Genomic DNA, 24661 nt, shown 5'->3' with positions numbered 1-24661 from the left:
TTGGATGAAGCCCAAAGAAAAAAACACAGTCAGATCTGCCACATCACACCCAGCAAGGACACGCGGCTTTATAAATAGATGCTTCCAGACCACACAGGTTCACAGAGCACCCACAGACTAGTGCTATAATGGACACGGCTGGAGGACGGAACCAGCCAAAATATAGAAATAAATCAAGCAATAAAAAAATGACTCAATAAATAAATAAATGTCATTGAATGTAGCAAAAATGATGTAAAAAATAAATGTAGCCATTAATTCATTGATAAAATATGACCAAAACAAAACAAACCGCAGCGAGCCGAAACGGCAAAGTAGAAAACGGCGGAGGGTCTGCGTGGATACGACCTGCACCCTCACATGTTAAATCCAAAGTGGTAAACACTACACATCCAGTAAAGTATGGAAACACTTTTAGTTTCACACATTGCAGGAAAAGCAGAGCTAGACATCACGGCTAAAGCTGCATGCTAACTCTGTCATGGACAGGAAACGTTATCGTTTCCTGACGGCCGGCTTGACTCGCGGTCAAGCCGGCCATCACTCTCATCTCCGTGGTCAAATGGGCCGACGCTACAACTGTAAAGCACCCATATACTGATATTTATGTTAAATGCATTCAAACGGCCCCGATGGAGCTGACCATGGATGTATAAAGAGAACGGAGCTGACGGGAGAGCTAGAGACGGACTTGGAGAAGTTAGAGGAAGTGACTACGTCCGGTTTTCAAAATAAGGTGTTAACAAACGGAACTGTTTATACAAAATACATGGAAATAAGATTGATTGGATCATATTCACCAGAAGTATAAAACATTACCCTTATAAATTAAAAAGAAAATACCACTAATTTCTGAAGTCTTCGATTTTTGGGTTGCTAGAAAAAATGTAATAAATAATTCTTGACAATGATCCTGATATATTTGACTTCAGGACATCTCTGACTACATACATGCTGAAAATCAAACAGTTTTACTGTATTGATTTAGATATTTTCCAAAATAATAGTCCCTAGAAGTGTATGATTCAACTGTTTCCCATGGTCTAGTGTTAATAAATCGTAATATCATGTACTTAAAAACCGCAATATACAGTATATCAAATCGACACCCAAATATGGTGATAGTATTAAATCAGGAGATGGATGTATCGTCACAGCCCTATTATTGAGTTCATGAGATGAAGAGAGGCTTCCTCACACTGACACTCAGCACTGTAATAACTAAATTGTTATGCAAAGGCCACAGCAAATGATTCACATCATTTTCATACTCATCAAACTGTTTCATTGAACCCTCCAGTTCTGTTTGGAAGCTTCTGCGTTCGTTTTCTACTCTCATTAATTCAGCTTTCCTTTAGTCCCCCGTCTGTACGGGATACTGTTTCTTGCTGAGGTATTCGGGGTCCACCACACTGTGAGATAAAGTGAAGGCTACTTAAAATGCAAAAGCTCTCCAGGATGACAGGCTGTCTCCTCTCTGTACTCCTTTCCTGCATATCTCTCAGTGTAGTTGATGTAGTATTGGCTGCTTCTGTCGACTGATCCTGGGCGCTGCTATAAATAAATACTCTCTCTGTCTTCTGTCGCAGGCTGCACAGTCGCCAAAACACTACCTGCAGCACGGCCGCCCGTCCATTCAGCAAAGTCACTGCAGGTCACCGGCTGCACACACTGCTGCTGCTGCAGGAAACAGCGACTGATAGCTGAGACTGTAAACTCACTTCTGTTTGTGCTGACGAAGGGGCGTCGGCCAGAATGAGGAAAAGGTCGGGTGGGGAGGAGGAGGAGGAGGAGGAGGAGGAGGATCAAGATTTAAAAGCACTAATGAGGAAAAACAAGGAGAAGGACGGGGGGAAATCAGCTTTAACGAGGAGAGATGAAGGAGGTACGGAAGAGAAGGAAAAAGGACAAACAAAAAAGAGAAGTGGAGGGACGCGGCGAGGGGATTGTGGGATTGTGAGGACGAGATGAAAGAGACAGAGGAGGAGAAGGGGAGTGGTGTGGCGGGAGGTTAAAGACGGATGATGAGAGGAAGGAGGGGCAGAGAATTAGGAGAAGGACAGAGGTATGGCAGGAGGAAGAGGAGGAGGGAAGCAAAAAAGAGGATGTTGCCTAAAGCTTGCAAGCTAGATAATGATGAGAAGGACAAGGACGAGAACAGAAAAGGATGAGGCTGGCAGGAGGTTAAACAAGGAGGAGAAAAATATACGGCTAGAGGACTGCAGATGAAAAGAAGGACAAAAAGTAAGAAGACGGTGGAGGAGAAGGACATTAAGGATAAAGAATAAGAAGAAAAAGCAGAGGAATGTGGTTAAAGGTCAGCAGGTGATGAGAAGTACAAGGAGAAAGAAGAGGAGGAGTTCAAACAATGAGGGATGAAGAGACAGATTGGGAAGGGAGGAGAAGTAAAACAATTAGAACAAAAGGAAGAGATGAAGACCTCAGTGTGCTTCAGATTAACTAGGTTGTATGTGACTGCATCTAAAAGGCAAAGAGTTTATGCAAAGCCTCCTCCCTGCTGCATCCCAACCCAACCACCTCTTCAACCGCCTCTTTAAGAGTCCACTCACAACAACCTGCACAGCTACGCCACACTTTTCACCATGTTAATGGACATTTTTCTGCTGCTAATTTTCACGGATGTAGTTACTGTAGGTAGCTAGCTACGTACAAAAATGTTGGTACTTTCAGACAGCGAGTGGTTGGTCCAATGTAAACAGCAGCCATGCCGCCCAGAGCTGTGGCAGCATGATGTCCGTTTCTATTAGGGCTGGGACGATACACCTATCACGATACTCAGGTGCCGTTTCGATAAGTATTGCGATTTTTAAGGATCGCGATTCGATATTATGATTTATTGTGATTTTTGTTAACTTTTTTAACACTAGACTATGGGGAAAAAAGTTGAATCATACACTTCTAGGGACTTTTACTTTGGAAAATATCTAAATTAATCAGAGATGTCCTGAAGTCAAATATATAGGGATCATTGTCAGGAATTATTTATTAAATTTTTTCCAGCAACCCACAAATCAAAGAATAAAGACATTTCCCTCACAAATTAGTGGTGTTTTCTTTTCAATTTATAAGGGACATGTGATAATTTATACTTCTGGTGAATATAACTGTTTGAATGCATTTAACATAAATGTCAGTATATGGGTGCTCTACAGTTGAAGCGGCGGCCCATTTGACCACGGAGATGAGAGTGACGGCCGGCTTGACCGCACGTTACAGCGATACGATAACGTTTCCTGTCCGTGACAGAGTTAGATATACAGATACAGATACAGATATAACGTCACGTTACTATAACAATAAAAGCAGTGACTTCCTTCTACCTCCACATAGACTTAAATGAAGCAAATACATCCAGTCTGGTTTTAAAAAATCTATTTCAAAATCATAAAAGAAAAAAATTGCCATACATAGGTGAATCGATTTTGTTTCCACCCCTAGTTTCTATTCCTCTCGAAATATGATATTAGAAAAACGTATTGCTTCATATATCAGCAATGAAAGCACAGTATGTGGTGTCCGTACACATTGTAAATCACAACGACATGTGATGTTATGTCAGCCAAACAATATGACAGTATGAACACACAGCATATACCAAACTCTTTAGTGTCACTGTTGGTTGAAAACTGCATTTGTGATTAGTTCATGCTGCAGAGGCTGTCCACACCTTCCTGAGACAACCGGACAACACGGACAAAACACCACAGGAAAATATTATAGGAAGCTGCTCACAATAATGATAAAAATATGTTGCAGGTTGCTTGAACCTCTTTTAACTTTTGCAAAAAAACACTTGCCTTTGTGACTAATTCCCATTTGGTTCTGTGTATAATAGATGGTGACAGTTAAGAAAACATTTTATGACATGAAATATTTCACCTGAAACCTGATTCAGTCGCATTTCTGTCAAACAGTTCTGCAGGGAATTACCAGTTAAATTGAACTACTACACACACACACACACACACGCAGCATCACATGCACTAAGACGTGAGCGTCAGACCGTACGATGAACGCTTGTGATTCTCGGCTCTATTTCTGAGCTGAGAGCTGCATTTCACGTGAGAAAGTGAAGCTGTTTTTAACGGCGACGAGCCACAAAAAATAGACTCAGATTGATCACCACCAATCTCTCCGGTAATTATTTTCGCTCCTGTCCCTGTGACTGCAAGCTGCCGTCGAGAAAAACTCCCCTTTCATCGGCACTGACTGTAAAAGGTAAATGTTCTGCTCCATCACAAGACCTGAAATCATTATTAGAACTATAATATCACATTCACCCTTTTAGATTTCAGATTAACACTTTATTTTATGGTTTATAGTTTCCTAATAATTTCCTAGAAATGAATGAACTGGTGTGTAAAGAGATATTGTATGTCTCCAGAGGACTGTGCCACTAATTATAGGGACAATTGCTACTCTCATACCAAAACACCAATTTACCCTTTCAGCCTCAGCCTTTTTTGCTCAGTTTTCCCTCCCTATAATGACAGGTTTTCTATGGAGTCTCCGGATGTCTTCGCTAGGTATGCAATACTGTATATTGTAGAGGCTTTGTTTCTTGTACATGTTGGTGGGACCAACATTGAAGCCAATGCTGAAGTGCCTTAAACTTGCATTCTCTCTAGTAGCCAGCAGGGGGCGACTCCTCTGGTTGCAAAAAGAAGTCAGATTGTATAGAAGTCTATGAGAAAAAATGAGCCTACTTCTCACTTGATTTATTACCTCAGTAAACATTGTAAACATGAGTTTATGTTCTCAATCGCTAGTTTCAAGTCTTCTTCAATACAGCATGATGTTCATTTAGTAAATTATGGTCCCATTTAGAGTCAAATAGACCATAAAGCAGGGTTTGCTTTAGGGCGGGGCTACCTTGTGATTGACAGGTCACTACCACGGCGTTGTCCGGTCTGAGAGTTGTCCGGTTTTTCGTCTTAGAACTTTAACCCTTTCACAGTGTGTTTTCAGCTCATCAAAGTTAATTGTAACATTTTGGTCACCTGAAAATATCTTATTCTGCGTTCGGCTGTACTTAACTTCACCCTCTTGTGTCACCTCTGGTTGCAAAATACCAAGATGATGACAGCCAAAAACCAAGATGGAGACGGACAAAAATCTGTGTCACATCGTTATGCGGGCAACACAGATTTAAATATCAATATCACCATGTGACTGTGGTCCCTTGGACTAGAGGCATTGAACAAATCAATGATTGGATGAGCCCCAATGTCCTACAACTAAAGAGATAAAACACAAATTGTTTTTGGTACAAACAATCAAGAGTCAGTGCTCACCTTGAATTCCTACGTTAAAAACCACAAAGCAGAAGTCTCGGTATCGTTGTACCAACATCCACAAAATCCACATTGAGGCAAAAACAACAACAGTTATAATTTCTCTCCTGTTTCTGGATGTGACCTGATTTTTCTGTTTGGGTTTTGGAAACGTCTTCTGTCAGCGTTTGAAGGTTCGTCCAACTGATCCTGGTTCAGTTCCTGGACAGTTATACACCAAACAGAAAAGTAGGTCACATAATGATTACCTGTGCTGGACTGATTACATTGGATGCTTACGACTTTAATTTCATAGTGGAACACTCTTGAATGTCGTAAAAGAGTGACGCTCTTTCTTTTTTTCTAATATTAAACTGTGATGTGGATATTTCATAATCTAAGCGCTCTAAAATGCCACTTTAGTCACTAAATATTTGACTGAACAAATAGAGAAACCGCATCGGCGTTCTCGACACTCACACCTGTTTGTTAGTAATAGAAAGTGAGGAGGAGTGGAAACGTTGGTGACCATCTGCAGCTGATCGTGCTTTGTCATTTCTTTAAAGGGCTTCCAGCTGATGTAACAGCCTCAGGCGGCCATGTTGGAAGCTCTACGTACAAGATGACATCTTTGTGTTCAGATCTGGTTCATTTCTGTTTCATAACTGATCCGTCTGATTGATTTTTGTGTTTCGATAATGACATCTTGTTACCTGCTTCGCTAATTTTGCATCTATTTACTACTACTGATATTTTATAAACTCAACATTTAAAGGGTAACTTCAGTATTTTTCAACTTAGACCCTATTTTCTAGTTCCTGTGTCTACTTGACTAACTAATCTGAAACTGGTCCAGTATTGAGGGAGAACGCTGTAGACGGTGCTATTGGGGATGATTTCCACAATGTGGATGACGTCTGTGAATTCAATGGCCCCCCATATTTATTTGAGCCAGAGCTAGGGCTGTCGCGGTGAAGGAATTTCCCCTGTGTTGAGAATGATTGGCTCAACAGCGCGGTTGCAAATTACATAATTGATCCTAATTTTAGTGCTGTAAAAATAAGCTTTATTATTAGGCTATTATTACGTAATGCAATACGATAACATTTCCTGTCCATGACAGAGTTTGCATGCAGCTTTAGCCGTGATGTCTAGCTCTGCTTTTACTGTCAATGTGTGAAACCCAAAGTGTTTCTATTCTACTTTTTCATTTCGATTCGCGGCGACCGGCTGTGGTTTGTTTTGGTTGAAGAATATGGAACGGATATGACATCACGTTACTCAGACTACAAAAATAAAAGCGGTAACTTCCTTCTCCCTCCACATAAACTCAAATGAAGCAAAGAATGCACAGAATAAAAAAAAAAATGTGCAAACACAGCAGTTGTGGCGTTTGCTTGCCAACCCCTGCGGTTGGCTTGTGAATATTATTGCAGTATTTGGCTGTTACTGTGACAGCCCTAGCCAGCCAAAAATATTTCATGTCTCTGTAGGGTCCTCTTCATAATGTTGTCAGACCCTTATAATAACAATCTGAGCCTGTCGGTGGCAAAAACAAGCACTCTTAGTGGACATAATGATGATTATGATGATGATGATGAAATGATGATGGTTGTGAGGAGTTGCCCAGAGCGATTACTTTACAGCTTGTTTAGCGGCTGCCGTCTGCAGCGTTCTCCCTTAATACTGGACCAGATTCAGAAATTGTTATCCCCATTAGTCACTTAGACACAAAAACATGGATAATACCGTCCAAGTTGAAAAATACCAAAGTTACCCTTTAAGCCTTGTCGCCCCCGTCAAATATTTATACTCACACTGCCTTTAGAGATCAATAATCAGCTTCAATGGTTGGCGACAAGTTTACACAGAAACTTAAATTATATGCCCGATTCCGACACAAACCTCAGAGCTGCAGCGTCAGAGCAGCACAGTGGTTGCATTACATTATATTATATTACATTACGCAGCTCAGTGTTATGGAGAACAGATTGAAGGAATATTTAGACTCTGATTCAGCCACGTTGTCCTGCAGCGACGTTAACCGCCTCGGTTCATTTCTACCTGCATTTGGAGGGTTGGCGGGTGTTAATTTCAAGCCCTCGAAGCCGGACTGCTGTCGTCCTGCTCGGCCAATTATTTTCCCGACGCGTTTAAATACACAAACACACACAAACACACCAACCTACTCACACAGGCGCACACACACACACATCTGAGCACCTTCTGGTTGTTCTGTTTTTCTGGGGGTGTTTTGAAGCCCACAAAATACTGCAGAACACAAAACACTGATTAATCTCCCTCAAACACACACACACACGCACACACAGACTAAGACACACACACACACACACACACACACACACGCACACACACACACACACACAAACACACACGTTACAAGCCACAGTTGGAGCAGCGCAGGCTGTTTATATGAGCCTATTTCTCCTCCTGCTGCAGTAAAGCTGCTCGGTGTGTATATATGATCTGAGCAGACATAATAAGCCCTGATCATCCACCCGCGCGCACACACACACACACACACACACACACACACACACACACACAGAGAGAGAGATACAGTATAGCGCAGGGTAGTTAGCATTTTGCTGCATCATGCCTCAGCCTGTCTGAGGAAACAGGAGACGCTGCTGAAGGACTGAACACTGAACCTGCCAAGGACACTTTCTGTCCAACACCAGCAGACAGTAATGAGTTCAGGCTTCCACTGTCTGCAGGAGCATTTCAGTAGAGTTATTAGTAGGAGTGGGAAAAAAATAGATTCACCTATGTATCGCAATGTTTTTTTTTAAGATTTTAAAATAGATTATTTAATGCCAGAATCGATATATTTGCTTCATTTGAGTCTATGTGGAGGTAGAAGGAAGTTACCGCTTTTATTGTTGTAGTCTGAGTAATGTGACATCATAACCGTTCCGTATCCGTCAACCTAAACAAACCGCAGCGAGCCGAACGAGAAAGTAGAAAAAACAGCGGAAGGTCTGCGTGGATATGACCGGCACCCTCACATGTTAAATCCAAAGTGGTAAACACTACACATACATATAAAGCTGCATGCTAACTCTGTCATGGACAGGAAACATTATCGTATTGCGGTAGAATAGAACGGAGCTGACGGGAGAGCTAGAGACGGACTTGGAGAAGTTAGAGGAAGTAGACACGTGATCTGACTCTCCTGGTGACTGTGGCATCAGGAGAGCACAACTTTTCTTAAAGTTGAAGTAAATCCAGACCTCTTTGAGTCCATTAGTGTCTCATGATGGACTGTGTGAAAAAGAGGATGTTGCATCCAAGATGAGTTACACAGATCTTACAGCTCGGTTTGCTGCCAAAACAGCAAGAAAAGTCACTTCCACGTAATTCATTCCATCTACCCTTTGGTGAGCCCATCTCACTTATTTACACAACATGACTGAGGGCTGCCTGACTGTCACAACTCTCTTAGAGTTGTTCTTTTCTTTGGCTTGAAGTGAAAGTGATGAAATGAGACTACTGTAAATATTGCTGTCTGACTGTATAGAAGTCTATGAGAAAATGAGCCTACTTCTCACTTGATTTATTACCTCAGTAAACATTGTAAACATGAGTTTATGGTCTCAATCACTAGTTTCAAGTCTTCTTCAATACAGCATGATGTTCATTTAGGAAATTATGGTCCCATTTAGAGTCAAATAAAGCAGGGGATGCTTTAAGGCGTGGCTACCTTGTGATTGACAGGTCGCTACCACAGTGTTGTCCGGTCTGGGAGTTCGTGTTTTCGTCTTAGAGCTTTAACCCTTTCTTTCAGTTCGTCAAAGTTAATTATAACATTTTGGTCACCTCAAAATGTCTTATTCAGCGTTCAGCTGTAGTTGTAATTCTGGTTGCAAAAAAACAAGTTGGTGACGGCCAAAATGCCGAACTCAAGGCTTCAAAACCGTAGTCCACAAACCAATGGCCTGATGTCACAGTGACTACATCCACTTCATCCGCGCAAAATGGTTGATGGTTGTAATATAGCACAACATGGAGGGGAAAACAGCGCTTTGAATATTTAAGTGTGAAATTTCAATAAAAATATTTTGTTCCTAAAATCTATGAATAATCGTGATCTCAATATTGATCAAAATAATTGTGATTAGCATTTAGCCCATAGTCATGCAGCCCTAGTCTGATGTGAGGAGGAACACCATTAAAAAAATAAGAGATGAACTTGTTGGAGGAGTTCAGGGAGAGAAATCATAACTTAAATGCTGAGTCAGCAGTCTGAGGTTAAGGTGACAGAGAGAGTTGGGGAGGCTTTTTGAACACCGGCCAGACATCTTCAGCTAGAGAGTCTCTGAGTCCTGGTGGACTCTGTCGGGCCTGTTAGGGATTTTCTGGGCCTGTGGACGCATTATATTCTGCTTCACACTGGTCTGCAGCAGAAGAATAACCTGGAATTAAACTCCTCGAATACAAAAGCCAAAAGATTCAGAGAATCCGGCTCCAACGTGCAGAACAAACGTCCTGAACACGTATTCATTGGTTTGTGTTTTTAGCTAGAAGCCATTTTGTTGAGAGCTAGTGCCACTTCATCAAAATGGTGGTTATTTCAAAGCTTAAATACTGATGTTACAAAGATAACCCAGAGCTGTAAACCTCATCTACATGCTCTGTTATCACAGTTATTTCTCTCCTGGACGTGACGTCAGCGGGATGTGAGTCAGTATCAAACAGCGACACCTCTTTTCAAAAGCTCGTGACATTCTCCTGCCTTGAGGTGTGAAATGAAAACCCATTAAATCAGACTTTCTTTCTTTTTTTTTCGCTCTGGTTTTCATCAGAGAACCGGTGAGATCAAGATGAAACACAAAAGGCGTGTCATAAACGGAAAACTAAATCACCTTGGAAGTGAAAAGCTGATTCAGTGTGTCCATCAAGGCGATAAATAAGCAGAGAATGATGCTGTTTGGTTGTTTGATGAAGAAGAATGAAGAGATATGAGCTTCATCAGCAGAAAGGGAGACAGAGGAGGACACTAGAAACAGGAAGTAGTTCAAAATATCATGTCACCGGCTACGGATAGTCAAAGAATTCCTTTTACATGCCAATAAATCGGATTCTGATACACACAGTCAGTGTTGGAAAGTAACTAAGTACATTTACTCAAGTGGAATTTTGACATACTTGTACTTTACTTGATTATTTCCATTTCATGCTACTTTATACTTCTACTCCATTACGTTTATTTGACAACCTTAGTTACTTTGCAGGTTCAGATTAATTGTTGTCAATGTAGACGTGCAGAAGTTGCGCTCAAACACGGGAGCAATGCCATGACGACACCCATTTGCCTATTTTTCAGGGTGCAACGGCTACACCCCGAGATAAAAATAGTTTAACTTTTGGAACGATGCAACGCACACCCAGTGTTGGCAGATCTAGCGAGAGAAACAAGCAACCAGGTCTAGAGAAACAAGCTCAAAAGAAGAAACTCTCCCCCCAAAAAAGCCCATAACAAGCGACCTTACCTACCTACCACAATATGAGAGAGAGGCGGCGATTTGATCACTTCATGTATGGCTTTATTTTGAATTGCATGCACTTCATTTCGTTTTTGCATCCATTTTTAGCTTGTAACTTTACATGTTTCTGGTCAACTAAACTTAAAGAAGTTGAAAGTTTAATTAAATTTTTGCATTTCGTTTCACTTTTGCAAATCGGCATCGGCATGATGTTTATCGTATATCACACTTACAAAAATGGCAAACTGCCTTCGAATCGTCCCCCACATGAGGGTGAATCCAGTGTGAATCCAGTCTTTAAGTCCACTCTCTTTTTCTCAGTCTTTGTTGTACTTTCTGCCATATTTCGCCCACTTAGTACCTGGCATTGTTAGCTAAACTCCATCAACCCTGCGAAGATTTGTCTCACAACAACAACAACACTCTGAGTGGTGGCGGTTGGGGTTGTGTGGATCCTGCAACAGGACAAACTAGACTGTTATAGAGGAGAGAGACAGGAGCCCAAAGTAGGCAACTACACTTTCTTCACTGTGATTATCATAAAGTGGGCATGTCTGTAAAGGGGAGACTCGTGGGTACCCATAGAACCCATTTTCATTCACACATCTGGAGGTCAGAGGTCAAGGGACCCCTTTGAAAATGGCCAGTTTTTCCTCGCCAAAATTTAGCCCAACTTTGCAGCGTTATTTAGCCTCCTTCCCAACAAGCTAGTATGACATGGTTGGTACCATGGGATTCCTTAGGTTCTCTGGTTCCATATGATGCCAGTATCTTCAGTCTAGCTGAAAACTGAGCTACAGCCTCTGAAAGAAGTAAACAACAGTAAAGTTGGTCAGTGTCAGAGGGTTAAGACATGTTCACATGTTCAACAGAGCACTGAGAGGTGACAAACTCTGTTACAGAAGTGAGAAAACCAGATTTACAAACCCTACTGTACATCTGTATATATCTAAATAGGACAAAACTCAATAGTATGTCCTGCAGTTTGCTCATTTTGCCTGACGGATGGTAAAAATAGTATACTTTAAAGATGCATTATCTGTCCATTGCAGATATGTGAACACTGCAGAGATGACCTTTCCTCTAGCACCACCATGAAAACAAAAGTTTCGCTTTTACACAAGAAATATCAAAATCTTAAAGGAAGACTGCCATGAAATGTACGGGTGACATTCCTGCTCCCCAGAGGACAAACCATTTAGATTTAAACAACCCCATGACCTCTCGTCTAGCGCCACCCTCAGTACTAACTCTACATCTTTAGCTCTTCCACTACTAAGACTGTAAGAGCAGCTAAATCCTCAGTATGTTCTAATAATGCTCAGCGTTACTAACAGACCTTACAGCCTGGATCGGTCCCAGAAAGCCTGAGCGGGGAGTCGGGTCGGAATCAGCTCCGAGGTTTCCAGGCAACAGCCTCGCTCCTCTGGGATTAAAGCAACAGCGCTGCTGAGTCAACCGCTTCAGCAACGCTTCCCGAACAGCCTGCATGACTCAGTTCATGTCTCCTCTTCCTCATCGCTCCCACCGGCAGAGCAGAGAGCTAATGAAGCAGCACACTGCTGGGCCAGGGGTCGGACTCCCACCTGTACCGCCAGGCTGGAGAGGAGCAACTAAAACCAAGCAGGTAGCTCCGTCATGTTGTCTAAACACAGATCTGCAATGATTAAATGCTACAGTGTGCTGCTGGGAGGAATAAAACTACAGGACCACTTCACATCTGTTCTGACAGAAACAGCTGGAGTTCATGTTAAGGATTTAACATCTCAGAAACCAACCAGGTCTCCTACATTATGACGATCCCACACAACCAAACTGCATTCTCAATTATGTTTCCAGGGAAATGTATTTTCTCCCACACTACGGTAGCAGTATTAAACAGTTTGAAACACGTGGTTAACGTTGTAAATTGAAACAAAAAAAAAACAAAAACAGGATGAATGTATGGAGAGTATTCTTTCTCTTTTAGCTCTGTTTTTGGTCTGCACCAACTCCAGAGGGAAATGTCTGTCTCTTAGGCTGCTAAATGCTCCACTGTGTGTCAGATAAACAATGAGCTGAAACTCACTATAAAGCTCATTAAAGATTCAGATGATCATTCACAACCAGACACACACAACACATTGTCATTTCACACATTGTTATTAAAAAATATTGAGCGTAGACGAGGGCTGTCAAAGTTAACGCGATACTAACGCGTTAACGCAGATTCATTTTAACGCCACTAATTTCTTTAACACATTAACGCAACTTGTGATTTTCAGGTTGTAGAGGGCTCAGTTTTAAAGCTAGAGTGAAGATACTGGTATCATATGAAACTAGAAAAACCTGAGATATTCATTGGTACCAACCACATCACACTAGCTTGTCATGAAGGAGCCTAAATAACGCTCCAAATTTATGCTAAATTTTGGCGAGAAAAAACTGGCATGGCCATTTTCAAAGAGGTCCCTTAACCTCTGACCTCAAGATACAGTATGTGAATGAAAATGGGTTCAATGGGTACCGACGAGTCTCCCCTTTACAGACATGCCCACTTTATGATAATCACATGCAGTTTGGCTGGCGCGGTTTCAATCCCTCATAGCAACTTCTGAAGTGGATGGCGATGATAACACTTTATAAAAAAGGGTACAACTTATATTTTTAAGTAACGCTTTACTAATGCATGACTCATGATGCTTTAATGCAGGATGTACAGTATTGGGTTTAAAATGATGAAATGATCAGTTCACATTCACTGCTCTGCGCTCTGTCTGCCTCACGTCTGATGCCTGTTATTACACTCTGACTGTCACATGATGCAAACTGTGATTTTACGGTCTGTTTTTGGATGAAAGTGTCCGACACACAGACTGCTGTCTCTCTTTCTGTCTGTCTGTCTGTCTGTGTGTCTGTGTGTCTGTGTGTCTGTCTGTCTGTCTGTCTGTCTGTCTGTCTGTCTGTCTGTCTGTCTGTCTGTCTGTCTGTCCAGGACCAGAGTGTGACTGTGAGGTCTGACGGGTCGGAGAGCAAAATGTTAAATCAGCTTCACAGCCGTGTGATTCTGTCCACAGTCACACTGACAGCGACTCATTAGGCAGATTAACCCCTTAACCCCCATAACAAGAGAGAGAGAGAGAGAGACATAGAGGATGATGAGAAAACAGAAAGAGAACTTCTCAAATTTTACATTCAAGTGGTTGAAAAGCAAAAGAGAGGAACACAAAGTTACTGTAGTTACCTCTTTAGACATTTTATCATATATCATGAACAAATCAGATAAACAATATCAACTATAAAAAGCACTCAGAGAGCACAGACCTCCACCAAGGCCAAATGCCCTATCTGGAAATGTTAATGAAAAAATGACTTGTGTATTCGCCTCGTGATACAGATCCACTCCTAAATGTAATGGCTTCTTCCTTGGTCTATGATCTGACTGTTTCAGAACTAGACAACTACTCCATTAAAGCTGAAGTAGGCAAGATCGTAGCAAATATGATTAAAAAAAGTTATTTTTATAAAACGGTCGCTATATCGTGACAGCAGTACATGAAACAGGTAACCTGAAAAAAATCATTTTCCTCTGTGTCCTCCGGTGCTCTTAACGGCATCTGCAAAATTTCACAGACCGGAGGAAAACAAGCAGTAAGATCTGACCTAAGGTCCGCTGTCCAGCTGCTGTCTATGAGAGCCGGCTGTCAATCACTTGCGAACTCCGACCAAACGGTCAAACTAGGCAACGCTGATCAAATATGAATCAATATTCTGTTACTGTAATGCCTATTTCCTCAAATATGTTCAGAAACACCTGGTAGTGTACTGTTCAGCTGTAAAATCAGAAAGTTTGTGAACCTGCAGCCATGTTGAGATCAGTTGAGGAAATACCAAGCACCGCCCACCAGCCGGAGCACAGCCAATAGGAACGCTCTCTCTGAATAACTTGTGATTGATCAAAGTCTCCCGTCACGGGCCAGATGTTCTAAAGCCTGAAAACAGAGCCATGAGGAGGAGCAGAAGTCTAGTTTTCTCTCAGAACACTTGAATTACAATATGCTGAAAGGTTATTATGGAATTTTTGCCCAATGATGCCAAAAATATACTGCCTGCTGAAGCTTTAATCGTTATAGCAGAGCTTTTACTTGTAATGGAGTATTTTTTTTACAGTGTAGTGGTACTTTTACTTCTTTCAGCAAGGCTAGTTGCAACAATTGAGTCTCAATCTGTCCTGATACTGACAGTGGTGATTTTGAGCACTTCAGGTCTTCAATACGTTCACTTGCCTTAAGGTAGTAGTCAAGAGTGTCCTTCACTTAACCCACACTTGATGCACACTTGTCCTAAAATAATACCACTTTAAGTGCATCCCACAATGCATCACCAGTCCAGTTGTTGCAGAATAGGCCTGTACGATGCTTTTAGGATCAACAATAATGGAACAAACACAACAAACATGGAAGAGTTTAATCATTATGTCATATAGACATAATGAATATGAAGATATATTTATTTCTTCTCTGTGTAACACTGTTGTGTTTTTATCATTTTATTCAAAATTACTATGGTTTGAACCTAAACTAATGTGTTGATGAGATTGATATTAATACCGCACATCCTACTTTGTCGACATAAAATTAAATATTGTGTTCTTTTATCAGTCATTTTGAGAAATAGATTCCTTCTTTATGACATCTTTCAAATTAAAATCACATTATGTCTCTTTCATGTGCAGTAGATCATTAATTATCATTAGTTCTAGCTACAGAGTGTGTGTTTCATTTTAGTTGCAGCACAGTGAAAATCACATAAGCATCTGTATTGGGACATTGAGGGGACATTGCAGTGAGCCAGCTGAGGTTGAGATAAAACCGGACGGTTCAGTCTCACCTGAGCCGGAAGGAGGATCTTTATTACTCAGCTCGTTTCTGAGTGATCTCCCATCACCACCGGCTGTGCAGCTCTGGCAACATTTCTTTTTATCGCTGTCATGCCAACAAAGCAGATTTGAATTTAGGACACAGACAATATGATGCTGCTCTATTACATGTATTATGTTACTGTGTGTCAGCAGCTCATCATTACAGCGGAGTTAAGGCAGCTCTGCAGAGCCTACCATACTGTAAAGAGAGAGACAGGTATACTGTAAAGAGAGAGCCAGCTAGAGAGATACTACCATACAGTAAAGAGAGAGACAGGTAGAGAGACCCTACCATACTGTAAAGAGAGAGACAGGTAGAGAGACCCTACCATACTGTAAAGAGAGACAGGTAGAGAGACCCTACCATACTGTAAAGAGAGAGACAGGTAGAGAGACCCTACCATATTGTAAAGAGAGAGACAGGTAGAGAGACCCTACCATACTGTTAAGAGAGACAGGTAGAGAGACCCTACCATACTGTAAAGAGAGAGACAGGTAGAGAGACCCTACCATACTGTTAAGAGAGACAGGTAGAGAGACCCTACCATACTGTTAAGAGAGACAGGTAGAGAGACCCTACCATACTGTTAAGAGAGACAGGTAGAGAGACCCTACCATACTGTTAAGAGAGACAGGTAGAGAGACACTACCATACTGTTAAGAGAGACAGGTAGAGAGACCCTACCATACTGTAAAGAGAGAGACAGGTATACTGTAAAGAGAGAGCCAGCTAGAGAGATACTACCATACAGTAAAGAGAGAGACAGGTAGAGAGACCCTACCATACTGTAAAGAGAGAGACAGGTAGAGAGACCCTAACATACTGTTAAGAGAGACAGGTAGAGAGACCCTACCATACTGTAAAGAGAGAGACAGGTAGAGAGACCCTACCATATTGTAAAGAGAGAGACAGGTAAAGAGACCCTACCATACTGTTAAGAGAGACAGGTAGAGAGACACTGTAAAGAGAGAGACAGGTAGAGAGACACTGTAACGAGAGAGACAGGTAGAGAGACACTGTAAAGAGAGAGACAGGTAGAGAGACACTGTAAAGAGAGAGACAGGTAGAGAGACACTGTAAAGAGAGAGACAGGTAGAGAGACACTGTAACGAGAGAGACAGGTAGAGAGACAAATGCACGCGCACATGCACCCGCACATGCATGCACACTCACGGCAGGTTAATAGTAACCTCCTCTGCGCACATTACCAGCTGATACACCAGCACCAATAAGTCTAATAGAAATACTAGCAGTAATACCAGAAGTAATACTAGAAATAATACCAGCAGTAATACTAGCAGTAATACTAGAAGTTATACTGTAATACCAGCAGTAATACTAGCAGCAGTAATACCAGCAGTAATACCAGCAGTAATACTAGCAGCAGTAATACCAGCAGTAATACTAGCAGCAGTAATACCAGCAGTAATACTAATACCAACAGTAATACCAGCAGTAATACTAGCAGCAGTAATACCAGCAGTAATACTAGCAGCAGTAATACCAGCAGTAATACCAGCAGTAATACTAATACCAGCAGTAATACTAATACCAGCAGTAATACTAATACCAACAGTAATACTAGCAGTAATAAGTAATACTAGCAGTAATACCAGCAGTAATACTAATACCAACACTAATACCAGCAGTAATACTAATACCAGCAGTAATACTAATACCAGCAGTAATACTAATACCAACAGTAATACTAGCAGTAATAAGTAATACTAGCAGTAATACCAGCAGTAATACTAATACCAACAGTAATACCAGCAGTAATACTAATACCAGCAGTAATACTAATACCAGCAGTAATACCAGCAGTAATACTAATACCAGCAGTAATACTAATACCAGCAGTAATACTAATACCAGCAGTAATACCAGCAGTAATACAGTAATACTATCAGTAATAAGTAATACCAGCAGTAATACTTATACCAGCAGTAATACTACCATTAAACACTACTAATCAATGCTTGTCATCCTGCAGCCAGCAGCTCGGACTCTCATCCTGACAGCCGGAGCTCCTCTCCGCTGTCGTGTCGCATTTCATTAAGATTTACAACCATCAGCTGCTCACAAAAACACGCACGACGGATACAGAAAGGCGCGCAGCGGTGCGCCATCACACAGCGCAGTTAGTGACAGAGTCAAACACACAGAGACAGAGACATGTCCGTCCAGAGAGGGACGTTGTCCTTCTCCTTCTCCTTGCTGTTGTTGTTGTTGTTGTTTTCTTACCAGTACAGCAGCTTGTTGTGCAGGATCGCGGGCGTTTTGTCCGAGGCGCAGTTGATGCACCACATTGTTGCTGCGGCTGATGATGAACGCTGCTGTCCGCTACAACGACAACAACCGGGAGGAGACCGAGCACCGGCCACCGGCCACCGGCCACGGAGAGACAGACAGGTGAGAGAGAGACAGGTGAGAGAGAGAGAGAGATACGGAGCGACCATCCAGTGCTGCCTCAGCCTCTCTCTCCTGCTCTGTTTCTACCTCTCTCCACCCTCTCCACCTCTTCGTCAGAAGCGCATCATCTTCCCTCCTCTCTCTCTCTCTCTCTCTCTATAGAAACTGTTTATATTCTCCTCTTTTCTGTTTTTCACCTTCAAACTCCTACCATACTGTAAAGAGAGAGAGAGAGAGACAGGTAGAGAGACAATGTAAAGAGAGAGAGACAGGTAGAGAGACACTGTAAAGAGAGAGAGACAGGTAGAGAGACACTGGAAAGAGAGAGAGACAGGTAGAGAGACACTGGAAAGAGAGAGAGACAGGTAGAGAGACAATGTAAAGAGAGAGACAGGTAGAGACCCTACCACACTGTAAAGAGAGAGAGACAGGTAGAGACCCTACCACACTGTAAAGAGAGAGAGAGAGACAGGTAGAGAGAGCCTACCACACTGTAAAGAGAGAGAGACAGGTAGAGAGACCCTAACATACTGTAAAGAGAGAGAGACAGGTAGAGAGACCCTAACATACTGTAAAGAGAGAGAGACAGGTAGAGACCCTACCACACTGTAAAGAGAGAGAGACAGGTAGAGAGACCCTAACATACTGTAAAGAGAGAGAGACAGGTAGAGAGACCCTAACATACTGTAAAGAGAGAGAGACAGGTAGAGAGACCCTAACATACTGTAAAGAGAGAGAGACAGGTAGAGAGAGCCTACCACACTGTAAAGAGAGAGAGACAGGTAGAGAGACCCTAACATACTGTAAAGAGAGAGAGACAGGTAGAGAGACAATGTAAAGAGAGAGACAGGTAGAGACCCTACCACACTGTAAAGAGAGAGAGACAGGTAGAGACCCTACCACACTGTAAAGAGAGAGAGAGAGACAGGTAGAGAGAGCCTACCACACTGTAAAGAGAGAGAGACAGGTAGAGAGACCCTAACATACTGTAAAGAGAGAGAGACAGGTAGAGAGACCCTAACATACTGTAAAGAGAGAGAGACAGGTAGAGAGACCCTAACATACTGTAAAGAGAGAGAGACAGGTAGAGAGAGCCTACCACACTGTAAAGAGAGAGAGACAGGTAGAGAGACCCTAACATACTGTAAAGAGAGAGAGACAGGTAGAGAGAGCCTAACATACTGTAAAGAGAGAGAGACAGGTAGAGAGACACTGTAAAGACAGAGACAGGTAGAGACCCTACCACACTGTAAAGAGAGAGAGAGACAGGTAGAGAGACCCTAACATACTGTAAAGAGAGAGAGACAGGTAGAGAGACCCTACCACACTGTAAAGAGAGAGAGACAGGTAGAGAGACCCTACCACTGTAAAGAGAGAGAGACAGGTAGAGAGACCCTAACATACTGTAAAGAGAGAGAGACAGGTAGAGAGACACTGTAAAGACAGAGACAGGTAGAGAGACACTGTAAAGACAGAGACAGGTAGAGACCCTACCACACTGTAAAGAGAGAGAGAGACAGGTAGAGAGAGCCTACTACACTGTAAAGAGAGAGAGAGAGACAGGTAGAGAGACCCTACCACACTGTAAAGAGAGAGAGACAGGTAGAGAGACCCTACTACACTGTAAAGAGAGAGAGACAGGTAGAGAGACCCTACTACACTGTAAAGAGAGAGAGACAGGTAGAGAGACCCTAACATACTGTAAAGAGAGAGAGACAGGTAGAGAGACCCTACCACACTGTAAAGAGAGAGAGACAGGTAGAGAGACCCTACTACACTGTAAAGAGAGAGAGACAGGTAGAGAGACCCTACCACACTGTAAAGAGAGAGAGACAGGTAGAGAGACCCTACCACACTGTAAAGAGAGAGACAGGTAGAGAGACCCTACCACACTGTAAAGAGAGAGACAGGTAGAGTTTCCGCTTTATGATGAAGAACAGATGTGCATCATCTGGAAGAGGAGGAACAGCTGGATTGGACCCTTAAAGCTGCAATAGGCAGAAATATTTTTGGCGTCATTGGGCAAAGAATTCCATAATAAACTTTCAGCATATTTTAATTCAAGTGTTCTGAGAGAAAACTAGACTTCTGCACCTCCTCATGGCTCTGTTTTCAGGCTTTAGAAAAAATCTAGCCCGTGACGGGAGACTTTGACCAATCACAGGTCATTCCAGAGAGAGAGAGCGTTCCTATTGGCTGTGCTCCGGCTGGTGGGCGGTGCTTGGTATTTCCTCAGCAGATCTCAACATGGCTGCCGGGTCACTATCTTTCTCATTTTACAGCTAAACAGTACACTACAAGATGTTTCTGAAAACATTTGAGGTGAGAAATAGGCATCACAGTAACAGAATATTGATTTATATTTGATCAGCGCTGCCTAGTTTGACCGTTTGATCGGAGTTGGCAAGTGATTGACAGCTGCTCAGAGACGGCAAGGCTCCAAATCGGCTCTGATTGATTGTTTTCCTCCGGTCTGTGAAATCTTGCAAGTGCCGTTAGGAGCACCGGAGGACACAGAGGCACATGTTTTTTTCAGATTACCTGTCTCATGCACTACTGTCAGGATATAGTGACCGTTTTATAAAAATAACTTTTTAAAATCATATTTGCTCCAATCTCACCTACTGCTGCTTAAAAGGGCGACTCCACCAGTTTAGCGCTGCACTTCTAGAATATCAGGGACTTTCAACAGACACATTTTTAAAGGGATGGTCAAATCTGAGCAGCAGAAGCTGAGATATCGTGACGTCTTCAATTACATCATTGGTCTAAAACGATACAAGCCTCGATACGCGCTTCACAGAAAACTTTCTGGATTACTCGACACGCGCTCCGAAGCCTCAGCACGGCACGTAACATCACTACTTAATACAGACAGTGAATTGTATTAAAAGTTCCTAAAAAATAACATCTCTGATGCTTTTGACAGGAAATAATCTGCTCAAAATTTGCTCGTTTTACACAAACGTCCTGCAGTTATTATTTGGGTTAATTGTGCAGTTTGGTTGTTCTGTACTGTTATTGTTATGCATTGAATATAATATGAGACATCTATCAAATGTGTCACCTAGTCAGGGGTCGTCAGTTTACTCAATGATGGAAAAGGGGTCCCTTAAGGTAAAAGGCTGTGAACCACTGGTCTGACATCACACTGTGTGAAGTCAGTTAAGGTTTAAATCTCCATTGTTTTAAAGGGGAGCTGGTATGGATTAAGGATTGTTGTTTGTCCCTCTCCCTGTATTGTCTTCCTCCCAACCGTATATTGATCAGCTCCACTGTGTATTGTCAAAGCTTCAGTAGTAATCAATACTGATAAAAACAGCACTAATGAACTCTGCCTCGCTCCATCATATCTCAGTTTAACAGTCGTTCTACCACGTCCCCCCTCAATTGTTTGAACCCCCCCCCCCCCCCTCTCTCTTTATTGACATAAATGTCAAAACTAACAAGATCACCACAGCTCTCAGATCAGTTCAGAATAATCTTCATTGGCAGCAAAGAGACCACCATCATTCACAGCAGAATAGAGAGTATTGATCTGATAATTGTTATACACATAAGAAGATAATTCGGAGTGATTAAACATGATTTACAGACCAGGAGGCAACCTCCGGCAAATAACCTATATTGCTAAGAAGTGAAAGTCAAGTGTTCGTTCCATTGCAACATCAACGCCCAGCAGAAGAGCTACGCTTCCGTCATTTTTAACTACCAGATGCCAGTAAAACGTCCTTGCAAACGTAAAACAAAAGCATCTTATTCTATTGTCATATTCTACCGAAATTATCTGTGTTTACAAAAAAATATTCTAAATATAATACGAGTTTTCAGTCCAAAATGTCGGAAGCAGTTGTTGTCAAACTACCACCAGAGTTTCGTCTCTTTGCTTCTATACTTTTTGCTTCCGGGTTTGAAAAGTGAAGCCAATGTAGAAGTGCCTTAAACTTGCATTCTTTCTAATAGCCAGCAGGGGGCGACTCCTCTGGTTGCGAAAAGAAGTCGGATTGTATAGAAGTCTATGAGAAAATGAGCCTACTCAATTGATTTATTACCTTTATTGATTTATTACATGAGTTTATGGTCTCAGTCGCTAGTTTCAAGGCTTCTTCAATACAGCATGATGTTCATTTAGTAAATTATGGTCCCATTTAGAGTCAGATAGACCATAAAGCAGGGTATGCTTTAAGGCGGAGCTATTTTGTGATTGACAGGTCGCTACCACGGCGTTGTCCGGTCTGGGAGTTGTCCGTGTTTGTTAAATTTAACATTTTGGTCGCCTAAAAATGTCTTAATCAGCGTTCGGTTGTACTTAGCTCGACCCTCTCGTGTTACTTGTGGTTGCAAAAAAACAAAGGTGACGGCCAAAAATCAAGAGGGCGGCTACAACAATAAATGCGGTAACTTCCTTCTACCTCCGCATAGACTCAAAAGAAGCAAATATATCGATTCGGGCATTAACAAGTTGATTTAAAAATCATAAAAAACAAAATCGCGATTTTTTTTTCCTCACCCGTAATAACTTCATAGTGTTAACATGTAATATTTCATGTCTTCACATGCAGACACACTGCTAAAACTCATGTAGGTTTCCTCATGTCAGTTGTTCAGCGCATTTAATTGAGAGCAGAATTAGCGTGAATATTTGGGTCTTTTTGACGCTGGCGTATCGCCCTCTTTGCCTGCTGCCCTGAGGCTCAAGCCCATCTGCACATCATCATCATCGTCGTCATCATCATCATCATCATACTCAAAGCAGTCAGCTGTCACTCACGGCTGTGCTGCTGTCACGCTGTCTGTCAGCAGCTGAAGCCGGGGAGCTCCTCTCTGCAGCCAATCAGCCTCTTAGCACAACGCTCTGCTCTCTGTGTTGATAGTGTGACAGGCCGTGAGATTCTCATTTCATGCTCGTTAGATGCAAACACAACAAACTCTCAGAAGTCTCACTTTTCATCTGGTTTTCTTTAATTATATGAAACAAATCTGGATTTTTTTTTTTTTTCCTTTTCATTTTTGTATTTCTCATCTTTCTCAGCTGAAACTGAACCGAACATGTCAGCCTCCCTGCTAATGAGCAGCTGCTCAGACTGACAGTCGCACTGCAGTTAATAAAGTGAGCAAAGACGTATTCTCGCACCTTACGAAGCTTTATGAAATATTCAATATAAGTGTAGCTAATAAGCTCCTGCATACAGCTGGAGTCCTGTCTCACATGTGATCTAGCTTCTGTCATTTATGCATGGAAGCTTTCTTTTGGATGGAAACGTGATAATGGGGTGTTCTAAGGTAAATGTTTCTGCTACTGTACTGTAACATCTGAACTAATAATATCTGCTACCGTATTTGCAATAAAAGAACACCTCATTATTTAATATAACGATGATGATTTAGCCTCCTACACCCAAATAACACAAGTTATTAGGTGTAGGAGTTGCTCTAAAATCATGTCAAGCTGCTCATGTTAGCAAGTCTGACTAATGCGGGGCACACACTACACGAGAATCAAGCTGACTTTGGTCCCGATTCCTCCCGATGATCGTCAGCAAAGCCCTGATTTTTTTAAATATTTAAAGATTATCTTTCCAGATATGTGGTGTGAGGTGTGTTAAGAGTGTTTTTTTACATCCCCCGATCGGCTCAGAAGTCCATCCTGGCCGCACCGATCTCAAATGGAAAATATTAAACATGTTCAATATTTACGATGGGATATCCTGTTGTGTGTGGGGAACCCCGAGGACAGCCGATGACACGGTCACGTGGGAAAGAACAATAGCCATTTGAGAACCAAGCTGACTGAAGAAGGAAGGGCAACCAATGCTGTCATGGCAACCGCGGCTAATGCATGAGCTAATGCTAAACGTGAAGCATAAAGTCGTAGTAAGATGGATCTCAGAAATGGAGGATCAACTTGTTGATTCGTGTTTATTTAACGTTTCTCCATGACTTCCCATTTTGTTCATTTTGGCGTATCAGCGGCATGCTATCAATCGATAGTCAGACGACAGACACTACATACTGACCTTGAATGCATCTGGTCCGTCAGCTCAGAGTAGCAGGAGCAGGAGGCAGAGGATATCTTGTCGAAGTGAAAAGCAAACGCACCTATTTGGCAATATTTCACGTTTAATCCCAACGCTATAAGGGAACCATAACATTAATGAGGTAATCGCCGCGAGGTGGATGGAGCTGTCACAGCCGCTGTGCACAGAGCAGCGGCGCCAGGTAGACCCCTGTAGCGGAGCCAGACACACGGCCACGCGACGGTACAGATCAGTCAGCGCTCTGCACATGTCGACCGTCATCTTTTCTTGTAAAATGTCCGGTGTAATCGGTAACACCGGTGTTGTCACAAGTTTATTAGCCGGTGGGAAAATTGTCCTCACTGTCACATCCCTACCAGTGACCATTACAGGCATTGTACGGTACCTTCGGTACTGTAGAAAAAGAGTAACGTTACTTTTTTAGAATTTTGGCATCGACTTGGTACCGAAGTATCGGTTCTCGTGACATCCCTACTCTTAACTGGATTTGTGGAAGTTTAGATTGTCTA

General features: G+C 42.1%; 1 protein-coding gene across 5 annotated transcripts in view; it reads right to left on the bottom strand.

Annotated features, from left to right (window-relative positions):
• The window catches only part of LOC119490679 (IQ motif and SEC7 domain-containing protein 1-like), a 150946-nt gene that overhangs the window by 38651 nt on the left and 87634 nt on the right, over positions 1 to 24661 (bottom strand). The window contains exon 1 of one of the 5 annotated variants that reach the window (XM_037774197.1): positions 17947 to 18221. The exons of the other annotated variants lie outside the window; for them this stretch is intronic. Within the exon in view, the coding sequence (XP_037630125.1) occupies positions 17947 to 18161 (215 nt within the window). The 5' untranslated portion in view covers positions 18162 to 18221. Of the gene's footprint in view, positions 1 to 17946; positions 18222 to 24661 lie in introns of those variants that run through there. 5 annotated transcript variants of the gene reach the window in all.

Source organism: Sebastes umbrosus, chromosome 6, assembly GCF_015220745.1.
Source record: "Sebastes umbrosus isolate fSebUmb1 chromosome 6, fSebUmb1.pri, whole genome shotgun sequence".
Taxonomy (NCBI): Eukaryota; Metazoa; Chordata; class Actinopteri; order Perciformes; family Sebastidae; genus Sebastes; species Sebastes umbrosus.
The sequence above is the reverse complement of the archived record's forward strand: the minus strand, read 5'-3'. Positions and strand labels throughout refer to the sequence as shown.